The sequence below is a fragment of the Mauremys reevesii genome, linkage group 1 (assembly GCF_016161935.1).
Source record: "Mauremys reevesii isolate NIE-2019 linkage group 1, ASM1616193v1, whole genome shotgun sequence".
In the NCBI taxonomy this organism is placed as follows: Eukaryota; Metazoa; Chordata; order Testudines; family Geoemydidae; genus Mauremys; species Mauremys reevesii.
In genome coordinates this window covers 63,849,585-63,876,635 of record NC_052623.1, presented here as the reverse complement: position 1 = coordinate 63,876,635, position 27,051 = coordinate 63,849,585, and the positions used below count along the sequence as shown (strand labels likewise).

Below are 27,051 nucleotides of genomic sequence, written 5' to 3'. Positions count from 1 at the left end.
TAGCAGCTATGATTTGTAAGGACCATAGGGTGGGGAGGCACTGTGGGTTTGGGGGAAGCTAGAGAGGAGGAACTTCTAGTAATCAAGATAGGAGAGAATGGGACAGTGTAGGTTGGAGGTGGAAAGCGAAGAGATTGCTGAGGTTAGTGGAGGGATTTGAAGCACAGGTGAGAAGTCTTGTTATAGATAACTGGAGGAAGAGAAACAAGGAGGAAGAAAAGTAGTAGCAAGGAAGATCGTGTTGAGGAGAGAGGTTACATTGCCATTCTTCTCTTTGAAAGAGTCTGCAAGATCTTGTGCAAAGAAGAAAAAGAGTGCAGAAGAGGGGAGGACTTTAGTAGGGTTATCAAAGGTAGGCAAATAGGTGGCTAGGATTGTGGATGAGGAGGTTAATGAGAGGGAAGCAATAGTGCTGCTTGAGCTGGAAGATGACAGCTGAAGAAGGAAAGAATAAAGTCAGGAGGATCATGGGATTTTCTCCAGGATAGAAGGAAAACCAAAGGATTAATGAACTACTACTAGTATATCCAGGACAGAAATGGATATTCTTGAAATAAAAACTTTCCCAGGAAAATCTTAACAATTTTGTTAAACTGTGTTTATTCCACTCTGTGGAAAAAGTGCTCTTCTAACACTGAAAACCTGAAATATATAACATGTTTATTTCCTAATGTTTTTCTACTTGGTTTATGTTTTTACTTCTGCAGCTGCACTTATGATAAATTTACCCATCAATTCACAGAGTCGGGGCTTCCTTTCTTTAGCCTACAGTATGAAATCTATGGGTACTTTTTCTTCATAGGAGTTGGTTGTAAACATAATTATGTAAAGTGCTATGTTGTAGTAATCTTGTTAAGATTAACAGCATTAACTGCACATATAATGTATGATTTACAAATACTAACATTTAATTTTTCATTCTTTTTATTCTATACACCATCTTTCATTCTTTTCTTCCAAAATTATACATTTTATATTAATCTCATTTGAATGGCATCCTCTTCATTGCCATGCAATCTTCATACCATATATGAAATGCTGCTACCCCTGTGGTTTTTCCTGGTCTGTATGCTACTGTATCTGGACTGGCTCTCACTCCCCTGCAACAGACCCACCCCTCACTCTTCCTCCTATCTCCTTCAACAAACTTACACAGGCTCAAACATGGGACAACTATAGCTACAGTATCCCATCTGAAGGGGACAGTGACAATGGTAGGTGATCTGTACATATTTAATTTGTATGTTTTCAGATAATTTGTATGTTTGGCCACGTTCCCTACACAGCTAAAGATGCAGGACGTTCAGCCATATGCTTGTCATAATGGGTAATAAAACTTATGGATTAGAAACCAAAAGACTCAGATGGTACATGTTAATTAGTGTATAAGAATGTTGAGTACGCAGTCTAAGAAGTCCATGAGCAGAAAATGCAGGAAAACCAAATCTGATCATTATGTCACTACTAAGCCAACGAAAAGATATTTAACTGAACAGCATTCTTATCAGCATCCCCTTCTCCAAAGAAGGGATTCCAACAGAGGTGAAGGGAGAGCTAGAAATATTTTAGTAAATAAAGCAGTGTTTTCACAGTGTGAAATCAAAGTAAAAAAGATAGATAGGTAGGTCAGTCGAACTTCCTTTAGTTTTAGTTTGTTTCCAGCCAAAATCCTTGGACTGTTTGAAAACAATAGCTGCTGTGCAAGCATTTTTCCAGTGTCACTTGAGCTGAATAAGAGAATTACATAGAATTTTTGTGCTAGACTTGATGCTGTATTTTTCAGATACTGAAAGTTTTTTTTAGTTAGCATCACAATGTGCCAAGAAGACAATCTCTCTCCACATTTGCAAGTACCTGAGATTTATGAAATATTCAAGAGCATATTTGATAAATTTGTCACAATGCATAACAAACAAAGCACTGACCAAAAATGAACAGTTCTTAATTTTTCTCTCTCTAACCAAAGAGCAGACTAAATGTGATTTCCTAAGAACTTTCCAGATTTCTGACCACAAAGATACTCTCCCCTCCCATCCCCCACCCAAGAATACTTCCCACGTTTCAGTCTGAACCTGGTGTGTGCTGGAACAGGATTTGGGGAATTTAGCAAGTACACAGTGGATCCACTGCAGTGCAGACATCAGTAAAGTTCACAGCTATGTATATAGCTGTTGAGTCTGAGTGGTTTTGATTGAAGCAGCTCCCATAGCCTAGAACACAACATAAAAATGTTAATATGGCTTTTCTCCTGAGGACATTATAATTCTGTATGGCATGTCTGATAATGGATCCAATGCACTGAATGCTCTACATAATGGTAGCATAAAGTATTTTTTGTTTTGTCTGCTGTTTAGTTAAATCTAATATTACATGGCTTCCTTGAAAATGAAAAATTAGAAAAATCATCACTGGCATTATTATTAAAAAAAAAAAGGCCATTCAGAAAGCTGTCACATTCTGAGACATTCAAAAGTCTGATGGTCATTCAAAACTGAATCTTATATAAGATGTGCCCATATGTTACAATTCAACATTTTTTTAATGAAAATGCTGTCACACACCAAAAAAAAAAAAAAAGGAACATGATGTAGCAGGTGTTCTTCTGAATGCTAACAAGGGACATATATGAATAATTTGTTGTTCATGCTGAGCTCTTTGAAACTGGCTATAAGAAATCTGTTCTGACCATTCATCCATCAGCCAAGTACTCCCACTTTTCTGGCTTATAAAACTGAAACTTAAGAAATGAGGCTAAAGAATAAGACTTTTTTTTGTTTTTTGAAAGAACACATTTGGTGGCACCATTTATGCGCATTGTTGAAAAACTATATTTAAGTGCAGTCTGTAAGCAAATATTCTTTACAGTTTGAAATCCTGCACTTCTGTCTTAAATGGAGATGGAGCACTAAAAGGTGATCTGATAGCTTTTTAAACTAAAATATTGGCATCTTTAGCCACCTTGCTAGCATTTTTTTTCACTTTCTAAGAGATGCAAGCTCAGTTAGTATGGATCATGAAGATAATGTCAGACAAGGCTTCCTGGTCCTTTCCAATATTGGGAAAATCTATTCCATCATTACAAGTCCTCATCCATAGTTCACATGGTAGAGAGTGGGAAATGAAAAAAAGAGCTGGCCACCTTGACAGATGTGCAATACTTAAAACACCTGAATTATCTACCAACAGATCTTTCTTTGCATGAGAAGGATGGACAGTTGGTATATTATTGAAGAAAATCAGACTTGATGGTTCTTAGGAATAAAAGGAATTCTAGTAACAAGCAAAAGCCTATAAACATTTTTCTCATTGGAAAAGAAATTTGCTAATTGTCGTAACCATTCTTCATAACCGTGATGGGGTGGACTAGGCCCTGAGGCCGCCTGCTGGAGGCCTTGTGGCCCTGTCACGCCCTGTCACAGAAAAGGGCAGTAGAGAGGTCTTCCAAGCTGTGTGGGAAGCAGCTAATCAGGGCCCAGCAGGTCAGTATAAGAACTGCAGGGTAAGAGCAGTTCCTTGCTAGAACTGGAGGAGCATGGATGGTGTGTGGCTGGCTGAGGGAGCTGCAGGACCTCAGATGAAGTAGTGCTGCCAGAAGCCAGGGAGAGCAAAAAGGAGCCCTGAGTTGGTTGCTGGGACTCCTGTCAGGACATGATCCTGAGGTAAGGGTGAAGATGGTGCAGGGCTGTAGGGAAGTGGCCTGGGGAGTGAGAGCATCAGAGTAGTGGGCGTGCCCGGGTCCAGGGCTGGGGGAAGTGGCCTGGACATTGAGGTGCCCCCAGAGGTGGGAATTGAACTGCAGCGGCTCAGCTAGAGAGTTGTGGCCAGAAAGTCCCTACGAAGGCAATGACTTTGTCACCAGGGGCACTGCTCTATCCCTGAGCAGGGACAACTTGTGGGAGACATTACAGAGGGAACTGAGAGAAACGCCTGTTGGACTTGTGCCCCGGAAGGGGTTTTGCTTTGCTTTCATCACACAGACAGACTGTGTGTGACTCGGCCAAAGGGAGAGAGAGAGTGCAGGCGCACACACACTCGTCCGGGGGCACTTGCAAGAGGTGAATGCGACCCTGTTACCATAACTTAGATTCTTGAGGCCTGTTGCCATTTTTTGCCTTATGTTGCACCCTTCCAGTCGTACAGTGACCTGTACAGCCAGCAGTATTCATGGATGATTGCTCTATTTAGCACGTAAACTCTAGATTGTCTGGGAAAAAGGAAACAAATTTATTGTGTATTTTTTTAAAATGAACAGCACTTGCTATCTGCTAGCCTGAGCTCCTAAACTATCCAAATCCTTTGAATTGACTTGCATTGTTCATTATGTTCAGTGCCTCCAATGTCCATGTCATTTACAGAATTCTGTGGTTTGAAGTCAAATTCAAATTCTTTAAACTCTAAGCTGCTGAACAGTATTACAATTCTAGTCTCCACATGCTTAATTAAAGTATAGAACATAATACCTCTCAATTTAACACAGTACTTCCTAAGTTAAAGATTATTTATTCAACTCTACTAGTCTTTCAATAAAGTACTAGAGATAATGAAAAATCTATAATTGCTTATAGACTCAGAGGTAGAAATCATCCTGAAGTTGGCTTTTTTTTTGTGTGCCTTTTTTTTTTTTAGCAAGAGAACTTAGTTTCTTCCTGTTAATGATTCTGGACGTAGGCGCCGACTCCGTGGGTGCTCCACCAGCAGCTCTCCGCCCTTGCTGCAGCTCACCTCTGCCTCCTCCATGATTGTGCCACTGCGTCCTGCTTCTCCCGCTTCCCTCCCAGCACTTGCGCCAGGAAACAGCTGATTCACAGGGCAGGGGAGGAGGGGGAACGCAGCGCTCTGGGGGAAGAGGCAGGGCTGGGGCGAGGATTTGGGGAAGGGATCCAATAGGGACAGGGAGGGGGCGGAGTTAGGGCGGGGACTTTGGGGATGGGGTTGGAATGGGAGCGGGGCCAGGGGCAGGGAAAAGGTGGAGTTGGGGCAGGGCCAGCGGCGGGTGGGCACAGGCATCCACCGGCGCTGGAGAAAGTTGGCCCCTATGATTCTGGAATCAAGTTCTGCATTTGGTTTCATGTGTGTGTCACTCATTGAAATGAATGGGAGCCGAGAATACAAAAGATAGAATTTGCACCTTGAAGCTGAACTAGAATCTTCTTAAAAATTGTCAATTTTTAACATTTTAGTGTATCTAAATATTAACCTCTGTAAAACCTTTCTACAATAATTTTATTACAATACTTACAACGTATGGAAATAATGTTATTTACATAATCTCAGCCCTCTCTTCTTCCCACTAAGATAATTCAGTCTCTGAACATCTAAGAGACAATGATCAAACATTAAAAATATTGGCAATTACATCATATAAAACCTGATTAACAGATTGTGGCGAATTGCTCCATTGAAGAACATATGGATCATTGAAGAAATCTATGGATATTGGGGGAGAAATATATGGCAAAGTTCTTTCATAAAATGGGGGCAAGATGCTATCATTTTTATTTGGTGCTGTCATCCAAAGGCTATCATTCTGATTTGTGTGTACAAATTACACCCACTTTGCACTCATTTTCCTCAGGAGTAAAGGACCACAAAGACACAGGACAGTGAAGAATCCAGCCTGCTGACTTATATATCAAACTTGATAGGTCACATATTCAGGCATTGTAAAATGGCGTAACTCAGCTGAGTTTAGTGGACTACCCCAGTTGGGGATCCAGCTCTAGATGTGTTTTTTTTATCCTTGTTGATAGGAATTCATTAGGTAATATGATCTGTGCTACCCTAGGGCTACCAGTGTAATTATACTGTCATAATAAAATGAGAACAGTGTAGGCAAGCTTAAGCATAATCATTTGAAACAATTTCAAATCAGATAGCTTTTAAGCCAACTGCAAATATTAGTATTAATGCTTAAAACTGTTAGAACAATATGTTTTTATTAGATGTTTTTTATCTCCTATGTTGATGTGTTTGAAAGTTTGCTGTACGGTCTGTCTGTCTTAGGTACTTATACAGTTTCCTTCTCCTCTCCCCTGCCCAAATCACTGTAGTATGGTGAGTGCTTCACAAAATGTGTATTCTCACAACATCCATATGAGGCAGGGAAGTGCTATTATCCGCATTTTACAGATAGGGAACTAAGGCACAGAGAGACTAAGTGACTCGCCCAGAATCTCACAGGAAGTCTGGAGAGGAGCAGGGACTTGAACTCAGGTCTCATAAGTTCTGTGTCCCCTAACCACTGAATCGTCTCTCAATGGTATTCAGATGTGTCTTTACTATATAAGAAGCACATATTCCATATCCACTTGAAGCATATATAGTTAAAGAAATCTGAATAGAATTGATCACGAGAAATAGAATCTTATTTTCAAGTTTTCAGCCTTTCTTTATCTAGGCCTCTTACAAGCCTTGGCATTTTTGCAACCACAAGTATTTGCAGGTGCCCTTTATGCTCATTCAGACATCTAGGTACTTGATTGGGCTGGCAAGTTAAGTACTTGCAGTATTAAATGTCTTAAACTTTGCCTGCAAATAATTGCATGTTCAAAACTGTTCCTACAATGTACTGAAGGTGCGAAAATGGAAATCATCAACTGGAAGTCTGACCTTTAACAAAGAGACTAAATACAAGTCACATATTGTGGATTAGACCAAGTATTATTGCTAATTTAATTTGTTTTCACTTACATTTTAAAAAATTGCCAACAAAGGCAACTACTGTACTTTGATCTGAAGAAATACTCTCTTCTGAGTCACACATTTGTGTGGTGTGGGCTCCCCTTGGTGGAACAAATGTATAATGCAGAATAACTAGTATATTCCATATTGTTGAAACATCCTGAATTAGAACACTTTACTTCCAATATTTCTACTGTATAGTGAATATCTTATTCACTTGCTAATTTATTTTGCTTGTGTGTGTTTTCCAAATTGGCTAACCTGTTTGTTTATTACACTTAGAAGGAATTTCCTATATGTTTTCGTTTGTTTCCCATAGGTAGAACGTATGTCTTATGAATAAGTCAAACTGAATGAATAATTTTGACATTTACTTTCCATAGGCAAATGTTTGCGATTCATGGACATTTATTTACAAAACTGCATAAATGTGAGGTACCTCACTGTGTTTAGGGTTTGTAATTTATAGCAAACTAGTCAGTGATCATATTCAGAAATAGTACCTAGAGCGGTGAGTTGTTCCACAAAGACCAAACATGAGTATCCTCTCTCACAAGGCTTGCATTTCCACATCAGAATAACAGTACACAGACAGTAAACCGAGTCTTACCCATAACAGTATTTCCTTTCAGAACTTCTCCTGTTCTTGTCTAATACATCCTCATTACAATATGGGACTGGAGAAAGTTCAGTTTCTCTCTCATGCGGGTGCACACCAGTTCAGCACAGCACATAAGCAAGATAAACAAGGCTAGAATGATTGAAGACCATGATAAAAATTTCCAAGATAGATGCAGACTCAAACACAAAACATACGACAGTGGCAGTTGGCATGATTCCTTTTGTACAGAGCTCTTTGAAGTGTTGCTGCTGTTGAAACTGGAATGGAGATGACAACAGTTTTCAAGTCTGCTGTTGCAGTGTGGGTGGGCGGTGCATGTTTATTTGGTTGTGTGTGTGTGTGTGTGTGTTTACCTATTTTCCTTGGTATTATAGGGAACATACAACATACAACACATCTAAATAGTTTTCAGAATTTTAAGTATTGTTTATTCTAAGTTTTACAGTAAGTTTACTAATTTGAAATGTAAATAATTACTTAACACTTTTAACTGATATTCTTAATAAATGTAGTAAGGTATTTTCATTTTTTTATTATAACATTAGGAACAATTTTAAAAATTGGCTCGATACAGGAATACTGTATTTCATTTTAACTTACTGTTAAAAACACAGTCTTCCTTTTCTTCATATCTCTTGTTCTGTTGTGGATATCTGATAGGGAGCACTTGATAACTAGCTTGTGATCTGTTATCCTTGGATTTTAAATATGATGTACATGAATTTATCCACAGAACAACCATGGAGTTTAATGAAAGCCATGTGGCTAAATCCCCTTGATAGACTTTGAAAATGTGGGAGCCTTGTTTTGCTACGCTGCTCTTTAAATTATGGTGGTATTTTTTTTTAACAGATCTTTGGATGGGCTGGTTTTTATTGCTTAACTAGTAGGCTCTGCCACCATCTAGTTGGTGGCTTTTCCTGAAATAATTATTTTTAATAAAGCATTTTACTATGCAGTCACTGCAGTCATCTCATCTAGAACAGTGCAAGCTATTCCTTCAGCCATTGGGTCCAAGCAAAGATTTCATTTGGTCACTTTAATATCATCATGACATATATGAACACAACTCATGAGCCCTTTCTGGGATTTCAAAAAAAGTATCTCACGCAGGAACCTCTTTTTTTCTTCTTCCAAGATCTTAATGCAAATACATAAGCAAATCTGTCAAGGACCGAGAAGATCCCAGGATACAGTTTAGTTTATTGATCCTTCAGTTTCATTGAGCCTCATGCAAGCATGCATTCATCCTGTGTTGAACTTATCTGAACTTTCCTTACACTCCATTTTTTCCTAGTGTGTGGCATAATTTGAAAATTGATATAAAAGTTAAAACATTTATCCAAAACAAACCTAAATAAAAATGATAGTGTTAGCATGAAATAATTAATTTGAGTAGTAAAGCAATAACTACTATTTTTATTCCATATTGTACCTTTCTTTTGTATTATGCAATTAGAAAGAATAATTTAATTCTGTATTCTTACCAGTAGGTGTCACTGGCAGTTGCTGTATTTGGTTTAGAAGCGCTCACTTGTAGTTTTCATTTCCCATTGGCATTGAAAGTAGTTTTAAATTGTTGGACTTCAAACAATTTTATTTTTAAAAATTACTAAACATATTTAGTTTAGAGCAGTTGTTTTCAGCCTGTGGTCCTTGGACCCCTGGGGGTCCACCGACTACGTGTAAGATTTCCAAAGGGGTCCGCACCTCCATTTGAAATATGTTAGGGGTTCACAAATGGAAAAAGTTTGAAAACCAGCAGTGGGTCTCAAATTTTTGTACTGGTGACCTCTTTCATACAGCAAGCCTCTAAGTGCAACCCCCTCCCCCCCTTATAAATTAAAAACTTTTTTTTTATATTTAACACTGTTATAAATGCTGGAGGCAAAGCAGTGTGTAGGGGTAGAGGCTGACAACTTGTGACTCCCGTGTAATAACCTCACAACTCCCTGAGGGGTCACGACCCCCAGTGTGAGAACCCCTGGTTTAGAGAAACATGAAATGGTAGGCCAGCTCTTACTAATTGTTTCTCTTCCTGCCGGCTCAAGGGTGTGGCTCCTGCTGTTTAGTCACAGGTGTTCTTTAACATACCTTAGAGGACACCATTATCAAGAAAAGAACATACAACATAGTCACAATTATTAACCACAGCTATTTTGTTATTAAAGAAAGGAAAAGAAAACATTAAACAGAACATCAGATGGCTGAGCACAAATTAAACTGGTTACTACTATTATGATCTCTTGTGTGTCTCTCTGTGGAGAGAGTTTAACAACAATTACATCCTTGAGAGCGAACCGCCTCTGGGGTAAGTTAAGACTAAAGTATATTATTTCCCAAAATTATTGTGAATTCAGTTTTAGTATCTTATTAGATACTTAAAACTGTTTATGTATCGGCAAAATAGTTCAAGAGCAAATGAAGCCTGTCTACTACTTAATAACCTCAACAGTTTATAGTTGGGCAAAGTAAGCAACCTTAACTAAATCCTATGAAAACTGAAAAAAAAACTTAAATGAGTTACTTAAAAGAAGCCATTTAAGGAGCTGTCCCTAAGACAGTCCTGTTACGATTATTTATTATCTTAAATCCAGTTAGATTCCACTATTTCTCTATTTGCCAATGTTTAGACCCCGTTTCCTCTCCAAGAATACATATCTAACTACTTGGTGAATAATAGAAGAAACTGCTTGTCATGGTCAGAGCATGGGCAGCCAGACCTAATAGTGGGAGCAAGTCTGCACTTATGAGACAGAAGTCAAGAGTCAGCTGGGTCAGGATACCAGGAGATCAGAAGCAGGAGACAAACTGGAGATCAGAACCATGAGTCAGGAACCAGACTCAGGCCAGGTTAGGCTACTAGGGGGTCAGAGGCAGGAAACAAAATGGAGGTCAGGAACCACAAGGCAAATGCCAAGAGTCAAGCTGGGTCAGGATGCCAGGAAAGCAAACAGCAGAAAGCACACAGTCCAGAGCATGGGGGAGCCCAATTGTTTGGGACAGCTTCTTGTTGCTGCCACTGGCTTAAGTAGCGCCATTGGGCCAATCAGACTTCAGGGGCAGAGCCTCACTCTGGGGCTGGACTTCATGGGTCCCAGGTAAGCCACTGTCACCAGGCTGCCAGGTTGAGGGTTGAAGTGTTGTTGCTTCTATGAAACCTGCAGACCTGGGTTTGAGATCTGTGGGTCATGACACCACCCACACCTCTAGGAGTGCTCTCTTGACAACGTGGATCCAGGTTTCTCAGGGTGGCTCCTATGGAAGGCCCAAACCAGGGCAGGAGTGTAAACATTTTCTGCTTGCTCCCAAGTGCGTTCCTCTGGGCTGTAACCTTCCCAGTCTATTGGGTACCATAATTTGCCCCACTTGATCTTAAAATTGAGGACTTCGTGAACAATGTTTTCCTCCTGACCTTGTACTAGCACTGGTCAGGGTGGTGATTGGGGTCTTTGGGGAAATGTGTTATCAGTATAGGGCTTTAGAAGTGAGCTATGGAATATAGGGTAAACTCCAAGGGATCAAGGGAGCTGGAGCTCGAAGGTGACCAAGTTGATTTGTTGCCAAATCCAGTACAGTCCAAAGAACAAAGTCCAGTTTCCAAGAGGGTTTGTCCATGTGGAGGTGTTCTGTAAAAAGCCATACCTTTTGTCCTACGGCGTACCCTTTTGTCTGTGCTTGTCTGTGTGTAGTCTTCCTTCACCTTTTCAAGATGTCCCTGCACCTTCTCTTGGATATGATGGATGTGTTGTACTAGATCTGATGGGTTGGGGGAGCATGGGGGTAGCTGTGGGTGAAATAAGGGATGGTACCCATAGTTGATAAAGGGGCTGTGCCCTGTGGATGCATGGCCTGCATTATTATAGGAGAACTCAGCATATCGTAACAGTGAAAGCCAGTCATCATGGTGATGGTTGATGTAGCATTGGGAGTACTGGTCTAGGTCCAGGATCTGGTTGATTCTTTCCATTTTGCCATTTGACTGAGGATGGTAGGCAGAGGACAGGTGTGTATAGACTTCTAATAGTCGTATGGCCTTGTGCCAGAAACAGGCAGTAAAGTGTGGCCCTGGTCAGAGGTGATGTGACCCAGGAGCCCATGAAGACAGACTAATTTTTTTATCTAGAGCCCAGCAGTTTCCCCTGCAGAGGGTAAACCCAGGCAGGGAATGAAGTGAGCTGTTTTAGTAAAGCAGTCTACCACTGTCAGGATAGTTGTGAAACTACTTGATTCTAGTAGTTCCACCCCAAAGTCTAAGGAAATGGTCTTCCAGGACCAAGATAAGGTGTCCGGAGGTTGGAACAGACTGGTCTGGGATCTTGGTGCAGGCACGCACCTGACAAGAAGCAACAAAGGTGTCTTTCGTGCAGCACATATGGTGCCCTCAGAAGAACCGGGATATTAATCATCAGGTTTTATATCACTCTAAGTGTCCTGCTATGGTAGAGTCATGGCATAGTTGAAGAGCAACTCTCGCAGGTACTGGGGGAACATAGATGCAGTCCCTTACGAACATGATCCCCTCCCTGGTACTGTGTGGTTCTTGGTTGATAATGGCCAGTACATCAAGTGGAATTCCAGAGACAGAGGCAGAGTGGATAAGCATGAACAGGTCCTGGTGGTGAGTCGCACTGAGGAAATTATGGGACTTGATAACATAGGCTGGTTCCAGACTGGGGCCTTGTGTTGTGTCGGAGCCATATCTTTGGGGCAAGGCATGAGCCTTGCCATTTCTAGTTCCAGGCTGGTGGGTCAAGGGAAATTTGACCAGGAGAAATCTAAGGCCCACCAGAGCTGCTGTTGGTTTAGGGCAGGGGTTCTCAGACTTTTGTACTGGTGACCCCTTTCACACAGCAAGCCTCTGAGTCTGACCCCCCCCCTTATACATTAAAAATACTTTTTTATATATTTAACACCATTATAAATGCTGGAGGCAACGCAGGGTTTGGAGTGGAGACTGACAGCTTGCCACCCCCCATGTAATAACCTCACAACCCCCTGAGGGGTCCCGACCCCCAGTTTGAGAACCCCTGGTTTAGGGCCTAAGTTCTTATGATCAGTAAACACTTGAACTGGGTGACGGGCCCCTCCCAAGTAATGTCACCACTCTTTGAAGGTGGTCTTAATTTCCAAGAGCTCCTTGTCCACAATCTCATAGCTTCGCTCAGCAGAGATAAGCTTGCTTAATTAGTAGGAGATGGGGTGCAATATTTGCTAGGGGCATCAAAAACTTGCATCATGTCTGGGTGGGCCAATACTGGAGTAGTGGTGAAGGCAAGCTTTAGCTGTTCAAATATGTGCTGGGCCTCAGGCAACCAGTGGAACTGGGTGATTTTCAGTAGTAGGGCAGTGAGGAGCTTGGCTTGTTTTGAAAAATTTGAAATAAACCTCTGGTAAAAAGTTTGTGAAGCCTAAAAAACATTGTAGGTCATGCGCCTTGTGGGGGACTGCACAGTTGCGGACAATCTGTACCTTGTGCAGATCCATCTTGAGTCTTTCCAGGCACAAGATGAAACCCAGGAACTCAGTTGAGGTCTGATCAAATGCTCACTTCTCAAGTTTAGCATAGAGACCGGGTCATCATAGTCTCTCCTGGACTGTGTGGATGCGAGTGCTGTTCAGATCATCTGAGAAGAGCTACATATTATCTAAGTATACCACCATGAACTGGGCCAGTAGGTCTCATAGCACATCGTTAACAAAGTGCTGGAATGTTGCTGGGGCAGTAGTCCAAATGGCATAACTACATATTCAAAGTAGTCATAGTGGGTCCAAAAGTCAGTCTTCCATTTGGCCTCCTCTCAAATACGAATGAGACTGTAAGCTCCATGGAGATCCAGTTTAGTGACTATGCGGGCAACCCCGACCCAGTCCAACAACTCAGAGATTAGGGGTAGTGGGTAACAGTTCTGGATTGTTATCTGGTTTAGGACTTGGTAATCAACACAGCAGCAGAAGCTGCTGGGTGTTCTTTTGTTGTTATTGTTTGTTTTTTACTAAAAGGACTGGGGCACTGGCTGATGAAGCTGATTTGTGGATGACCACCACCTCGGGCCAAGTTCTCTTGGAGATATTCTCGCAACTCAGCCAGTTCAGGCTCTGACATTGTGAATATCTGCCCAAACAGTATCTTTGTCCCTGACTGGAGTTCTGTGAGACAATCATAGTTTCAGCGTCAGGGCAGGCTTTCTGCATTCTTCTCAAAGATGTTGGTATAGTCACAGTACTTGGAGGGATGGTGGGGGGAAGGGAGTTCCATAATTGCCCCTAGGAGGTGTACCAATACAGTTAACCACACGTACTTGAACCTTCTTGGGTATGAGTGCAACACTTACTGGACCCTGGCTGTGCCGTCGGCAGAATTCTGATGGGAAAGTGGCCTTTTGTTCTCTCCAGTGAATAATGGGATCATGAAGGGTTAGCCAGGAGATGCCAAGGATAATGGGAAAATATGGGGAATGGATCATGCCAAACTGTGTTATTTCTCTGTGTCCCTGAATAACAGGCTCCAGGGGAATAGTCTCCACCACAACTGGACCTGAAGACAGCAGGGAGCTGTCAATTGTTTCAGTCATGTCAGGAACAGCCTTGTGTAGCTGGTGAATCTGTAGGGCCTGAGTTGTAGCTGCTTCCATAAAATTGGCTTCTGCTCCCAAATCTATTAAGGCCCATTGAATAAGAATCTATCAGGGGTCCCCAGGGATGCGCAACTGGATAGGCACCTGCAAATGGAAAGCCCCGGGATGGGGCTCAGAGTGCGTCTCAGTGAGGACTTAAGGTACAGAGAAATGCTATTCTGTCAAGGCCCAGGCCGGTTCCCTCCATTATGCCTGGACTGGCTTGTTTCCGCATGCTTCTCAGCATTTGTAAAGGGCAGACCAAGACAGCGTGGCCAGCTTCACTGCAGTAGAAGCATAGGTGGTGCTGTTGTGTGCATTTCTTTTCTTCAAGTGTGAGCCGCTCACAAGCCAAATTATCTTGCATAGGTGTGGCGGGTGATACAGAAGATGAGGTCAGTATACGTGGGTAGGAGAACTGCAGGGAACCTCCCTTCTCCTCTCTTCTCACAGTCCATCATCTATGCAGATGATAAGGTCGACAAGGGCGTCTAGGTTCATAGGCATCTCTATATGAGCCAGTTCACCTCTGATTTCTTCCTACAAGCACCACCAGAACTGGTACAGATTTGCTGCTTCATTCTATGCTGTATCTACTCTGAGAGGGCAGAAGTGTGCTCCGAGGAGGCCACTGTGCCTTGCCCCTGGCAGAGTCTCCTCAGGCCACTCTTGGCCATTCAGGCTTGGTGTGGGTCATCAAAGATGATTGATATCAACTGGAGAAAGGCATCCTGGTTTGATAGTACCCATGTACCCTGCAGACAGGTTTGAGACATATGGGACATGATACCATTAGTCTTTTACATTACTACAGCTTTTAAACGTTCCAGCAAAGTCATTATAAGAGTTTTAAACCTAATCCTTTGGCAGTGTCCTTGTTAACTTTCTCTCATCAATCCATGTTAAAGTCTTGTGGAGGTTTTCCTTGGGTTGGTTTCTTTTTGAGTCTTCCCTGCTTTTCTTATATGTCTGTGGCAGTTTGCTTGTGAAGAGCTGTCTTTGAGCAGGGTAGCAGACTGGGTGTGTGACAGATACTCCCTGAGAGTTTTTATACCTTTCTCCTTCCTGTTTTCATTAAAGTACAGGAAAACACACCTCTTTCAGACCTGTTCAGATTGAAAGTCGATGGCTGCCACTTTTATGTTGGCTTACATGACACTTTCAGCTCCTGACTATGCAGTCTGTTTAATGAATATATGCAGCATTTCTTTAATTGCCTTTGTTGTTCTTGTGGCAAGAAAGCATCAGATAACTTTCAAAGCTAGTCTTTATTAAGTCCAGTCTCTGAGAGTCTTTCAGTTTTATTAGAGCGTCTCAGGAAATTAAATTCTGCTTTCAGAAAGTCCAAACACTCCTGGTCTTTATATAAAAGTTTTTAGTTTTCCGTTTTCAAAAGAGTCTCTTAAAATTAAATAACCTTTAGAAAGTCTTTAGCTCAAGTTGTTGATTCTATATGACAGTTTTTGGAATGATGATTTTCTTATCTTCCTGAATTGGGTGAGAGTTTGCTTGCACACTGCCAGTAATTAAGTAATTCTCCGTTAATATAAATATTCTATACTTAAATGGCTTCTTATGTTAGTAACTGGTTATAGCATCAAATGACCTTGCTATAATTTCTACATAAAACATCTTATTATTTCTGTAACAATATTAGGCAGTTATATAAAGACTTGCATTTTAAGACAAAATATTTGCAAATACACATCTCAGAAGGTGTTTGCCATTTCAGCGTTTAAGAAATAAAAGTTTAAAACATTTCCAACTACACATGTTTATCCTGGAGTTTCAAAAACACAAGCAGAGGTTTTTTCTTTGAAAAGAAATGAGGTTGGTGTGGCCACTTTCCAATCTAGATTTATTGCTCGCATAAAATACCTACATTCCTTTTTACAGTTAGGCCTCTACTTAAAACATTAATGTTTTACATGTTTTGTCTTTTTGATGTTTGCTTGACTTTGGAAGATAGAAGCAGAAACCTTCTGGAACTTCTTGAATTAACTTTAACATTTTGTAACATGCTTAGCTAAACATATGTACTGTTATATATCCAAGCATCCTGGTTGTAACATATTTGTAGCTATTTCTTGATGTTTAGTAGAGGCATAAACAAGTTTGTAACAACTTAATGAAAAGAGTTATAATAATTTTATTAATATTTTACACATAAATACTGAGGTCTGTCCCTTACATCACTAGTGGCTATTAGCAATCTGTCCATTTGGGACATTTGCATTTACAAATATACATGACTTCTTCCTTCTCTACGTATCTTAATAACCAAAACATCATCCCCAACTTTTCTTCCCACATTTTGAACAAGCCCTGGCTCACCAAAACTCCCCCACCCACTGCAGGAGATGAGGGAGAGGGAGAGTAACCAGCTGAGTCTTATGGAAGAGTCTGTGGATATATTCCTCTTCCTGCAGCAGGACCAGACCACTCCCATCTCAGTATCCAGAGGGAGACCAAAAAAAGGAAAGCATTAGTTCAGGGGGGCAGGAAATAATCCTAACAAAGGAAACAAAGCAAAACAGCAATGCAACAAAATCTAAAAATCTGGAAATAACCATAACAGTTGCTTACTCAGTGTGGCGCTGTACCCCCACCCCCATCCCTTTAATGGCTGTACAATGCATAGAGGTGGCTGAGCCTGCTGCTGACTTCAACCTAACAGATCTGGGTTGCATCCTGCTGCCAATGGCTAACCCAGTGGTCTCAAATAACAACTGGTGGCTGAACCGCATAAAGGTTTGAGTCTGCTACAACCTTGAGCTAACAAAGCTGAATCTTTTAGCTCAGGCAGTTGAGTTTTATGCTTTTAGAACCAAAGGACCTGGGTTTAACTCCCCATGTGGATGACCCACCTAAGGGTGTCACATTACATAAAAAGAAAAGTAATAAATACAAGTTACGTCCCTTCTTGAGCACTTGTCACTTTTCATGAAACATGAGCAAGCCTAGAGTCAGTCCAGCCACAAGAACTGGTGATCCTCTGCCATGGTATCTACAGTGTGGATGGGCATCGGTGGGCATAGCCCTCATGATACATGTACACGAAAGAACCATTAAAAGCTGTCATTGGAACACAACAAAAATGTTTAAAAGTGCAAATATACATTAGGTACCATAGACTTTATGTCCCTGCTGTGCCCGAAGTTACGGGATGGATGAAATAATTCATAGCACCAGGAGTGGTTGTAGGAAAACTGTGTATGGACCTAGTTCAATACCACACATGAAATGGGAATCTCTAGTGTAGGCAGGCCTTCAGAAGTAATATAATAGGCATTCAGTTTTTAGGAGTCAAACACATAATTTTGTTTGATGAAGGGCGAGATGAAAGATAGTCATGAATAATTGGAGAGTGCTATGAGTCTGATCTGGCAAGGTGCTGAATACTCTCAGTTCTATTGGAGTCCTGCACCTTGTAGGATTGGGATCTAACTAAAAGACTGAGAGAGGAGTCCTAGGATAGAAGTAGCAAGACTTCTAACAACAGATCAAAAACTCCAAAGAACAAATGCTGTGCGAATTTGGTAAAACTCCCAGTCAAGACCATAGGATATGGCCCTGAATGATGTCTGTATATTCCACTTATATCAATAATGCATGAATTCTGTTTTGAGCACCTCCCCAAGCAAATGTACTTGATTTTAATTCTAAATCAGATTTTCTTTCTATATGCTCTGTGGGAAATCTTCCAACTGACATAATTGGGACTGTGAATAAGGATTTTGTTTAATCTGAAAATTAATAAAGCAAAAGTTTTTGATGGCTTGTTTTTACTAAACATGTCTCTCTTTCAAATCACAGTATTTTTAAGACCACAGAGAAATTTGGAATCCATAGACCCTCAATTTACAATTCGGAGGAAAATGGAACAGTTGAGAGAAGAGAAAGAGCTTGTGGAGCAATTGCGTGAGGTATGTGACAAACAATGTGCAGGGCTGCAGATTTGCGGCTAATGCATGTATTTCCTGTTTGCCCTTGGGAAAGCTACCTAATCTTAAGGGGAAGGCAATGCTTGGATGTATAAGCAGGGGAATATCAGAGTGGGGAGGTGGCATTATTTCTGTATGCAGCATTAGTGAGACCATGACTGGAATACTGTATGCAGTTTTGATGTCTATACTTCAAAAAGAACATTAACAAATTTGGAAAAGATTCAGGAAAGAGCCACAAGAATTATTTGAGGTCTGGACAAGAGATCTTACACTGAGAGACTTAAGAAGCTCTAACTATTTAGTTCATCCAAAAGAAGGTTAAGAGGTGACTTAATCACAGTGTACAAGTACCTGCATGGGGAAGAGGTTTCTGATGGTGGGCATGGCTCTTTAATCTGGCAGCTAAAGGCATAATGAGATCCAATGGTTGGAATTTTAAGCTAGACAAATTCAGACCAAAATTAGTGCTTTATTTCTAAAGTATAGATAATTAAGCATTGCAACAATTTACCTAGCAATATGGTAGATTCTCCATCACTTGAGATTTTTAAATCAAAACTGGGTATCTTTCTAAAAGATACACTATAGCTTAAACAGAAGTTATGGACTTGATGCAGAATTACTGGGTGAGGTTCTATGGCCCATGTATTGCAGTTCAGTTTAGATGGTCCATGGGCGCCAACTTATATGGGCTCGTGGAGCTAAAGCCCCAGGAATATTCAAAATCAGGGGCTCTGCTCCACCAATATTTGGAGCTAGGTTTCGCCCCTTTAAATCCCAGCCGCCGCAGGGAATCAGAGGGCTCTGGGCTGCCTGCTGCTGCGGAGAGCCCAGAGCCTTTTAAATCCCAGCCGCGGCAGGGAATCAGAGGGCTCTGGGCTGCCCGCTGCGGCAGGGAGCCCAGAGCCCTTTAAATCCCAGCCACGGCTGGGAATCAGAGGGCTCTGGGCTGCTGGCAGCAGCGGGGAGCCCAGAGCCCTCTGATTCCCGGCCGCGGCTGGGATTGAAAGGGCTCTGGGCTCCCCGCTGCGGCAGGGAGCCCAGAGCCCTTTAAATCTCAGCCGCAGCTGGGAATCAGAGGGCTCTGGGCTGCCCGCTGCGGTGGGGAGCCCAGAGCCTTTTAAATCCCAGCCGCAGCTGGGAATCAGAGGGCTCTGGGCTGCCTGCAACCGTGGGGAGCCCAGAGATCTTTAAATCCCAGCCGCCGCCAGGAATCAGAGGGCTCTGGGCTGCCCGCTGCTGCAGGGAGCCCAGAGCCTTTTAAATCCCAGCCGCGGCCGGGAATCAGAGGGCTCTGGGCTGCCTGCAACCGCGGGGAGCCCAGAGCCCTTTAAATCTCAGCCGCAGCTGGGAATCGGAGGGCTCTGGGCTGCCCGCAGGGGCAGAGAGCCCAGAGCCCTTTGAATCCCAGCCGCGGCGGCTGGGATTTAAAGGGCTCAGGGCTCCCCGCGGCTGCCAGCAGCTCAGAGCCCTTTGAATCCCAGCCCCTGGCTGCTGATTGCCCCCTCCCCGGACCCCCACCCCCTATCTAAGCACCACTGGTCCTTGTCCCCCGTTACCCACTCCCGAGACAACTGCCCCTAACTGCCCCTTGGGACCCCAGCCCCTATCTAAGCCTCCCTTCTCCCCAACTGCCCCCTCCTGAGACCCCACCCAACTTCCCGCCAGGACCCCACCCCCTACCTGTCCCCTGATAAACCCCCTGGACTCCCATGCCTATCCAACTGCTGCCTGTCCCCTGACTGCCCCTCCGAACCACTGCCCCATCCAACCCCCCCTGCTCCTTGTCCCTTGACTGGCCCCTGGAACCCCCTACCCCTTCTCCAACCTTGTAATCTTGTGCGTTGTAGCTTCATTTTATATCGGCTTACAGGGCGGGAGTGGGGGGGGCACCACCATTTTGGGCCCCACCAAAAATTATACAAACCTGCCGCCTATGAGATGGTCGTTTGTGGCCTTAAAATCTATAAACCTCTCTGTGCCTCGGTTTCACCATCTATAAAATAGTGATGAGATAATTACTGCAAAGAGTGTTGAGTGTTAAGATCTTCAGTTGCAAGCGGTACCAAATACAAAGTGTTCTTATGTGTGTCTGTAGCGTCAATTGCATTACAACTGCTGAAGTTATATGAGATGATTTTTTATTGCTATTGGTTTAAAATACATTTGGTGTTACAAGTGAATAGTAGCATCATCTGGCATTATTATAATCAACTTGAATTTTGTCCATTGACTAATTTAAAACATATATATTTTCTTGATAGAGCAACTTTTAAATATGTACTGAATTTTTTTTAAAAAAACCCTTTCTTAAAATAAGTAAGGGCTTATCTGCTCCCCAGCTAATGTTTAGAAGGGTTATTTAGTTAAGCACAACACCACCTCTTCTGCCCCCCTTACACTTTGCACATATGCCTGTCTGGTGCCTGCATAGTTCATTTTAGCCTCGCTGCTGCTGCTGTTTATAATACAGTGGCACCGAGAGGCCTCAGAAGGGTGTGTGATAGGCTGAATACCACATATTGTAAATGACTGTTCCTGCCCCAAAGAGTTTACAGTCTTAAAGACAAGATAGAAGAGTTGGGTGACATGGACAAACAGACGGAGGAAGGAGGACAGAAGTAACTATTTTAGCATAGACTGGCAGTGTGCACAAATTTGTAGTTGTTACTGATTGGCTCATTACAGCAATCAGAGCTTATTACGTATTACTGGTAAACACCTCTTGCAACTAGTGAATTTCAGCAAACGGACAGAAATGGGTAGGGAATGCAAGGGACAGGGATGATATATTTTTATCCGTTCTCTAAAGGACATAACATAGTTTGGGGTACTATATAAATAATAATAATGTGCTCTTCTGGGAAGGAGTATGAAAACTCCAGGCTAAGATAATGTGACTACTTATACCCATAAGGCTATGACTCTTCAGCTTGGAAAAGAGGAGACTAAGGGGGGACATGATAGAGGTATATAAAATCATGAGTGATGTGGAGAAAGTGGATAAGGAAAAGTTATTTACTTATTCCCATAATACAAGAACTAGGGGTCACCAAATGAAATTAATAGGCAGCAGGTTTTAAAACAAATAAAAGGAAGTTCTTCATGCAGCGCACAGTCAACTTGTGGAACTCCTTACCTGAGGAGGTTGTGAAAGCTAGGACTATAACAGTGTTTAAAAGAGAACTGGATAAATTCATGGTGGTTAAGTCCATAAATGGCTATTAGCCAGGATGGGTAAGGAATGGTGTCCCTAGCCTCTGTTTGTCAGAGGATGGAGATGGATGGCAGGAGAGAGATCACTTGATCATTGCCTGTTAGGTGCCCCAGAAGGAGTGAACCTGGCATTGGCCACTGTCGGTAGACAGATACTGGGCTAGGTGGACCTTTGGTCTGAGCCGGTATGGCCGTTCTTATGTACATGCCAAAGCGTTTGCAAGATTGGAGCCCAAATCAATAAAAGTTACACGTTTGTAACAAAATGCAATGTTTTTTTTTTGCCAGAAAATGTGTAAACATTCTCAAAGTGCCCTACTTTGCTGAGTGTTTTGCAACGTGAAGTTCATTTAATTAAAGTGCCCCTTTTGTCTGAGTAGGGAATTTTCATATTTTTACCCAGTAGTGCACATTACAGATCCAACCTTGTCCTCCCTTCTGCATTCTTTCCAATTTTTGTTACGCCCACTTGTTTCTTTTCAGCTGTTTGAGCAGTGGCCATCTTTTACTCTGTGTTTGTATGGGGCTTAATGCAATGGGGCTCTGATCCTGACTCAGGATTCTGGGTGTTACTATAATAAAAAGAATAATTTTAGCTATGAGGCAACAAGCAAGAGTAGCAAAGTATGGTGCTGGCAGGGTGATGGAATGAGGAAGGAAAAGAATTATAGTACTAGTCTGTCGCATCTTAGGTGCATTTAACATGCGTGATTTCAGCTTTACGCGGTCAGCAAAAACAAGAAAAAAAACAAAAAAAAGAGAAAAATAACAATTTAAATTCTGTTTCTGTAGTGCGGGCAATTCCGCCCGCCATTACACTCAATGTAATTTTGACTATACACGATTTTCGCTTTACGCGCTGACTGCGGAACGTAACCCCAGCGTAAGATGAGACAGACCTGTAATAAGATGATGTGGTTACTCACTTCTGGCACCGTTAAAGTGATGGTTTTTTCATAAGTCACATTTCCAGTGGGTGACCTGGAATGGGGCAGTGTGGTGTTTTGGGGTTTTTTAGGAGCAATTTAAATGAAGATGTGGTTGCTTGACAAACTGGAATTGGGTGAGGAGTCACTGCTGTAGTGGATAGCATGGGAAAAGGCATGGCAATGTGACAGAGAATACGGCTATTTGCTTTGTGGGGAGGTGGTTCTTTCTAATTCTGTGTAAAAGTGGTGACATGTTTGTTCTTCTTTTATAGAACATTGAAATGAGACTAAAGATTTGTTTGCCTGAAGACTTGGGGTCTGCTCTTATGGATGGGGTCGTTCTCTGTCATTTAGTCAATCACATTCGTCCTCGATCTGTGGGAAGTATCCATGTACCCTCACCAGCCGTAGTAAGTCAAATATTTTTTTAAAAAAGAAAAACTAAAGCTTTATTATCAAATAAAATCTACTTCTGAAAAACAGGTCATTGGGTGGCGAGTAGTGTTCACTCCTACAAACACGTACTTTTTTTTCCCCCCAGTTCAGATTGGCAGTAACTGAAATCTTCATAAAAATGAAGTACTGGAGCTATTAAAAAAAACCACATACACTTCTCTTTTCTTATGAATAAACTGGTCTGTGACTGGCTGAAGCTCATGATAGGTTTGTAGTCTATACAATCTAGATTGCAGGTCATCAGATTTTTCCATAAATGTCTTGCTGTTTATGTTGTAGCAGGTGATCATTATCCTCTGACAACATTTTGTCCCAGTGGATACTTTCCTCAAAATCAGTTCTCCACTTCCTGGTGCATTGTTAATGTGTTCTGTCATAGCATATGGTATGATTTATAATGTACTCTAATAAGCATATGTAGAGCCTGGGATGGATACAAAATTTGTATCCACATCCATTCCGGAATCCATGAAAATCGTCCATGGGTATCCGCATACACATCTGCAGAAGCCTATATCCACAGATATAAAGTGGATATCTGCAGATTTGCAGCACTCTAAGCATGAGGGAAACATTATGCTACAATGAGATTAACAATTTGAGTTAACAACAATCCTACATAACAAAGGTTATGGGTGTTGTTTTTTTTCAGTATGGAAACAACTCATTTTTTGTCACAGATAGGACAGAAGAGAAACATATGAACTAGTCTAGCAATCTTTGACTCCCTAAAGACACTAGGGCATATGGATCTGATTGCAGGACCAGGGCCATCAAGGATTTTTTGTACCAAATCTACTTGCGTACACTTTTTTCAAACTTAATTTCCTTTTCTTTTCAACTTTCTTCTGGATTTTTCCTGTATTTATGGAAGACTTGGTTTCCCTTAGTGGGGACATTTCTGTTCTAGATTTCTGATGTCACTTTGATTCTAAAGAGGTTTCCTGTATTTTCAAAATACGATGCATAAAGTTGTGCAGTTTTTCCGAGTGTACCTCTGGTTAAATGTTTGTTAAATAAAGCCTTATCTTTAATTCTGAGAGAGGCATGCTGATTTTAAAGGTGATCTGCTAAGGCTTTTAAGAGTATAGATTTTAACAAAAAACAAGGAGTTTTCAATCATGGCTAAAAAAATGTATCCCTTTCATAAGAACGGCCATACTGGCTCAGACCAATGGTCCATCTTCTGACAGTGGCCAATGCCAGGTGCCCCAGAGGGAATGAACAGAACAGGTAATCATCAAGTGATCCATCCCCTGTCGCCCATTCCCAGCTGCTGGCAAACAGAGGCTAGGGACACTTCAGAGCTAATAGCCATTGATGAACCTATCTTCCATGAATTTATCTAAATCTTTTTTGAACCCTGTTGTAGTCTTGGTCTTCAGAATGTCCTCTGGCAAAGAGTTCCACAGGTTGACTGTGCGTTGTGTGAAAAAATACTTCCTTTTGTTTGTTTTAAACCTGCTGCCTCTTAATTTCATTTGGTGACCCCTAGTTCTTGTGTTATGAGAAGGGGTAAATAACACTTCCTTATTTACTTTCTCCACATCAGGTATGATTTGATAAACCTCTAGCATATCTCACCTTAGCCGTCTCTTTTCCAAGCTGAAAAGTCCCAGTCTTATTAATCTCTCCTCATATGGATGCTGTTCCATACCCCTAATAATTTTTGTTGCCCTTTGCTGTACCTTTTCCAATTCCACTATATCTTTTTTAAGATGGGGTGACCAGATCTGCATGCAGTATTTAAGATGTGGGCGTACCATGGATTTATATAGAGGCAATATGATATTTTCTGTCTTATTATAGATCCCTTGCCTAATGATTCCTAACATTCTGTTAGCTTGTTTGACTGCCACTGCACATTGAATGGGTGTTTTCAGAGAACTATCCACAATGACTTCATTCTTGAGTGGTAACAGCTAATTTTGACTCCATCATTTTATATTTTCAGTTGTTGGTTTTAAACCACTTGATTCTTGTCATGTCACATTTCACTGCAGAGACTCGCAGAATAGACAAGACCTGAATTTCCATGGCTAAAGGTTGTTCTTAGTGTTTTACAAAACACTTTCAGGCTTTGCTGACACATAGTTAACCTCGAGAAGAAATGTTCCGGAGAATGCTAGGCAGCTAATGTCTCTTTTGGTGCTGATAAATTTTCAGTTTAAAGGTCAGGAATATCATTATCACTTCTTTCTGTTAAAGTAGGGAAATAATGGATTGGCTTTGGTGACATAGAATGCCACTGTAAGAGGTTTGATAGTCTTGAGTCAGACAAATAGGACAAAGAACACATCATATTATAGGAATCTTTGAAATTCTAAAATACTAAGGAAGTAATTGTAAAAATGAATTGGAAGGTTTTTAATTAAAAATCGATATGATAAAAGACCCAATGTAAAAAATATAGAAACAACATTATAGAGTTTGTACAACTCTTCTTAATGTATGTTGAAATCATATATCAAGTTCTCATAATATCCAAAAATTAAATGTGAAAGAACTGTGATTCCCTTTATACACATCCTAAAACAGCCTGCGATGTTTGGGCTGTAAAATTCCCATTTGAGAAGTATTACCACGACTTCCAGGTAAGCCAGTCTTCCACTGCATGTGATTATTAGAGGGTACAGATTTTCAGAACTTTGCAAGCCAGACTTTCATGTTCACAAACTGAGCCCAGTAGTGAGTTGGATGCACTCCCGATTTCAGAACTAGAGACTGGACATGCACAAAAGCAAGTGCACCCAAAAGCTGCACGTTTGTAAAGTGGCCTCCTGAAAAATTAAGCAGCAGCGAACTAAGGCCACCTTAATTCCGAATGAGAGCATCCACATGAGGGTTTAATATGTTTATATTTATGCATATTATCTTCATCACTTTAATTAATTCATTTTCTCTTTCCTGAATGTCCTTGCATAAATGAGGCCTGATCTGAGAGGGTATAGGCTGAGTGGGCCAGTCACTACATGGTCATCCAATGGAAGTTAAGAGATAGTGATTGACATGGGAGACTCTCAGTGCAGCTGAGCCGGATGAGAGTGACACAGAGAGAGACAGGCTGATATTGAGAGGGAGAAAAGAGAGCATAGAAGGGAAATTTTATGGTATGTAGCACATTTCAGAAGAACATGGAAGCAAATTCCACTTCAGAGTCGGTAATGCAATGTGAACGTCATTACTAAAAATTCCTACTACTAATAACATGCATTAGTAAGGAGAACATATACCCAACTCAAAGAACTGCATTAACAACAGAATTGCAAAACACAGAGAAATAAAAATGAATGAAAACCAGGGCAATTTTATGAATTTTAAAAAGCAGAAAAAAAACCTAAACTACAAAAACACAATGGGAAAGGAAAGGTTTCCACACTCTTATTTCTTAGCATCTTTCTGGAGGTTTATAGACCATCTGAGAGTGTCCTCTGACCGGCTGCTGAGATAGGTCGCAGCATGAGTTGGCGTATATCTACGCTGCAATTAAATAGCTTTGGCTGGCCCATGTTAGCTGACTTGGGTAGCGGGGCTGTAAAATGGTAGTGCCAATGCTCGGGCCAGAACTCAGGCTTTGAGACCCTCCCCCTTTGTGGAGTCCCAGAGCTCAGGCTCCAGCCCAAGCATCTAGACTGCAGTTTTACAGTCCCATAGCCCAAGCCCTATGAGCCCGAGTCAGTTGACAGAGTCCAGCTGTGGATGTTTAATTGCAGTGTAGTCATACTCTTGGAGGTTTATGGAGTGCACTGGCCTCCTCCACTGTTGTTGTGCCCTTGCCAGTGCCATAGAGGTCACTGCCATGGTGGATGGGTGGTGGCAGGGAGACATCGTGGCACGAAGAGACTCGTACATTGGCGGTTCAGTATGTCAGTTATTAGATGTTGATCATTTCCTAATTTATTTTTTCAGGAACAGCCTCAGCAGTCATTTAATAGACAGAATTTTATGATGACTACTGTACATTATTAGCTTCTGTCACATTAATCTATGGTCTCTTGTTCTTGCAGCCTAAACTTAGCATGGCCAAATGCAGGAGAAATGTGGAAAACTTTCTGGATGCATGTAGGAAACTGGGTATACCAGAGGTAATTTTTAATTATGTCCATCAATATCACGTGACCTAAAACACACCAAAAAGCATCAATTGTGTGTTATTTTACAGTTGAAGGCTCTTTATTTTATATATCACTAAAATTATTCGTCTTATTTTATGAAATATTACAGTAGAACATTTACACCCTCATTCAACAATGCACTTATGTATACTCTTAGCTTTAAGCACATGAATTGTCCTATTAAGGTGTTCATGTGAGATATTCACAAGTTTATAGTCCTACCATCTTTAGTGAGATTATTCTGATTAAAGGCATTGCTGGATTGGGGTCTAATTCCCCTCATGACTAAGAAATGACTGAATTTTGTGAATTAGAAAACTCAGCAATAAAACAAGTATAATGTATAACAAAATGGATAATAGTCATTTTTGAAAACATGCCTGTTTTGCCATAGATAGGTAGATAAGAGTATTTTCAGTTATCTCAATACCTCCTTATATTTCCTATAGAAAATAACTAGTAAATACA

The 27,051-nt window shown here is 41.4% G+C and overlaps 1 protein-coding gene across 4 annotated transcripts in view; it reads left to right on the top strand.

The window, feature by feature from the left end:
- Nucleotides 1–27,051, top strand: part of LRCH1 (leucine rich repeats and calponin homology domain containing 1) — a 245,730-nt gene that overhangs the window by 196,155 nt on the left and 22,524 nt on the right. For 2 of the 4 annotated variants that reach the window (XM_039532872.1, XM_039532855.1), the window contains 4 exons: nt 1,110–1,214; nt 17,737–17,846; nt 22,285–22,422; nt 26,476–26,553. In XM_039532872.1, the coding sequence (XP_039388806.1) occupies nt 1,110–1,214; nt 17,737–17,846; nt 22,285–22,422; nt 26,476–26,553 (431 nt within the window). The remainder of the gene's footprint in view (nt 1–1,109; nt 1,215–17,736; nt 17,847–22,284; nt 22,423–26,475; nt 26,554–27,051) is intronic. The other 2 variants (XM_039532881.1, XM_039532864.1) reach the window with 2 other exon arrangements.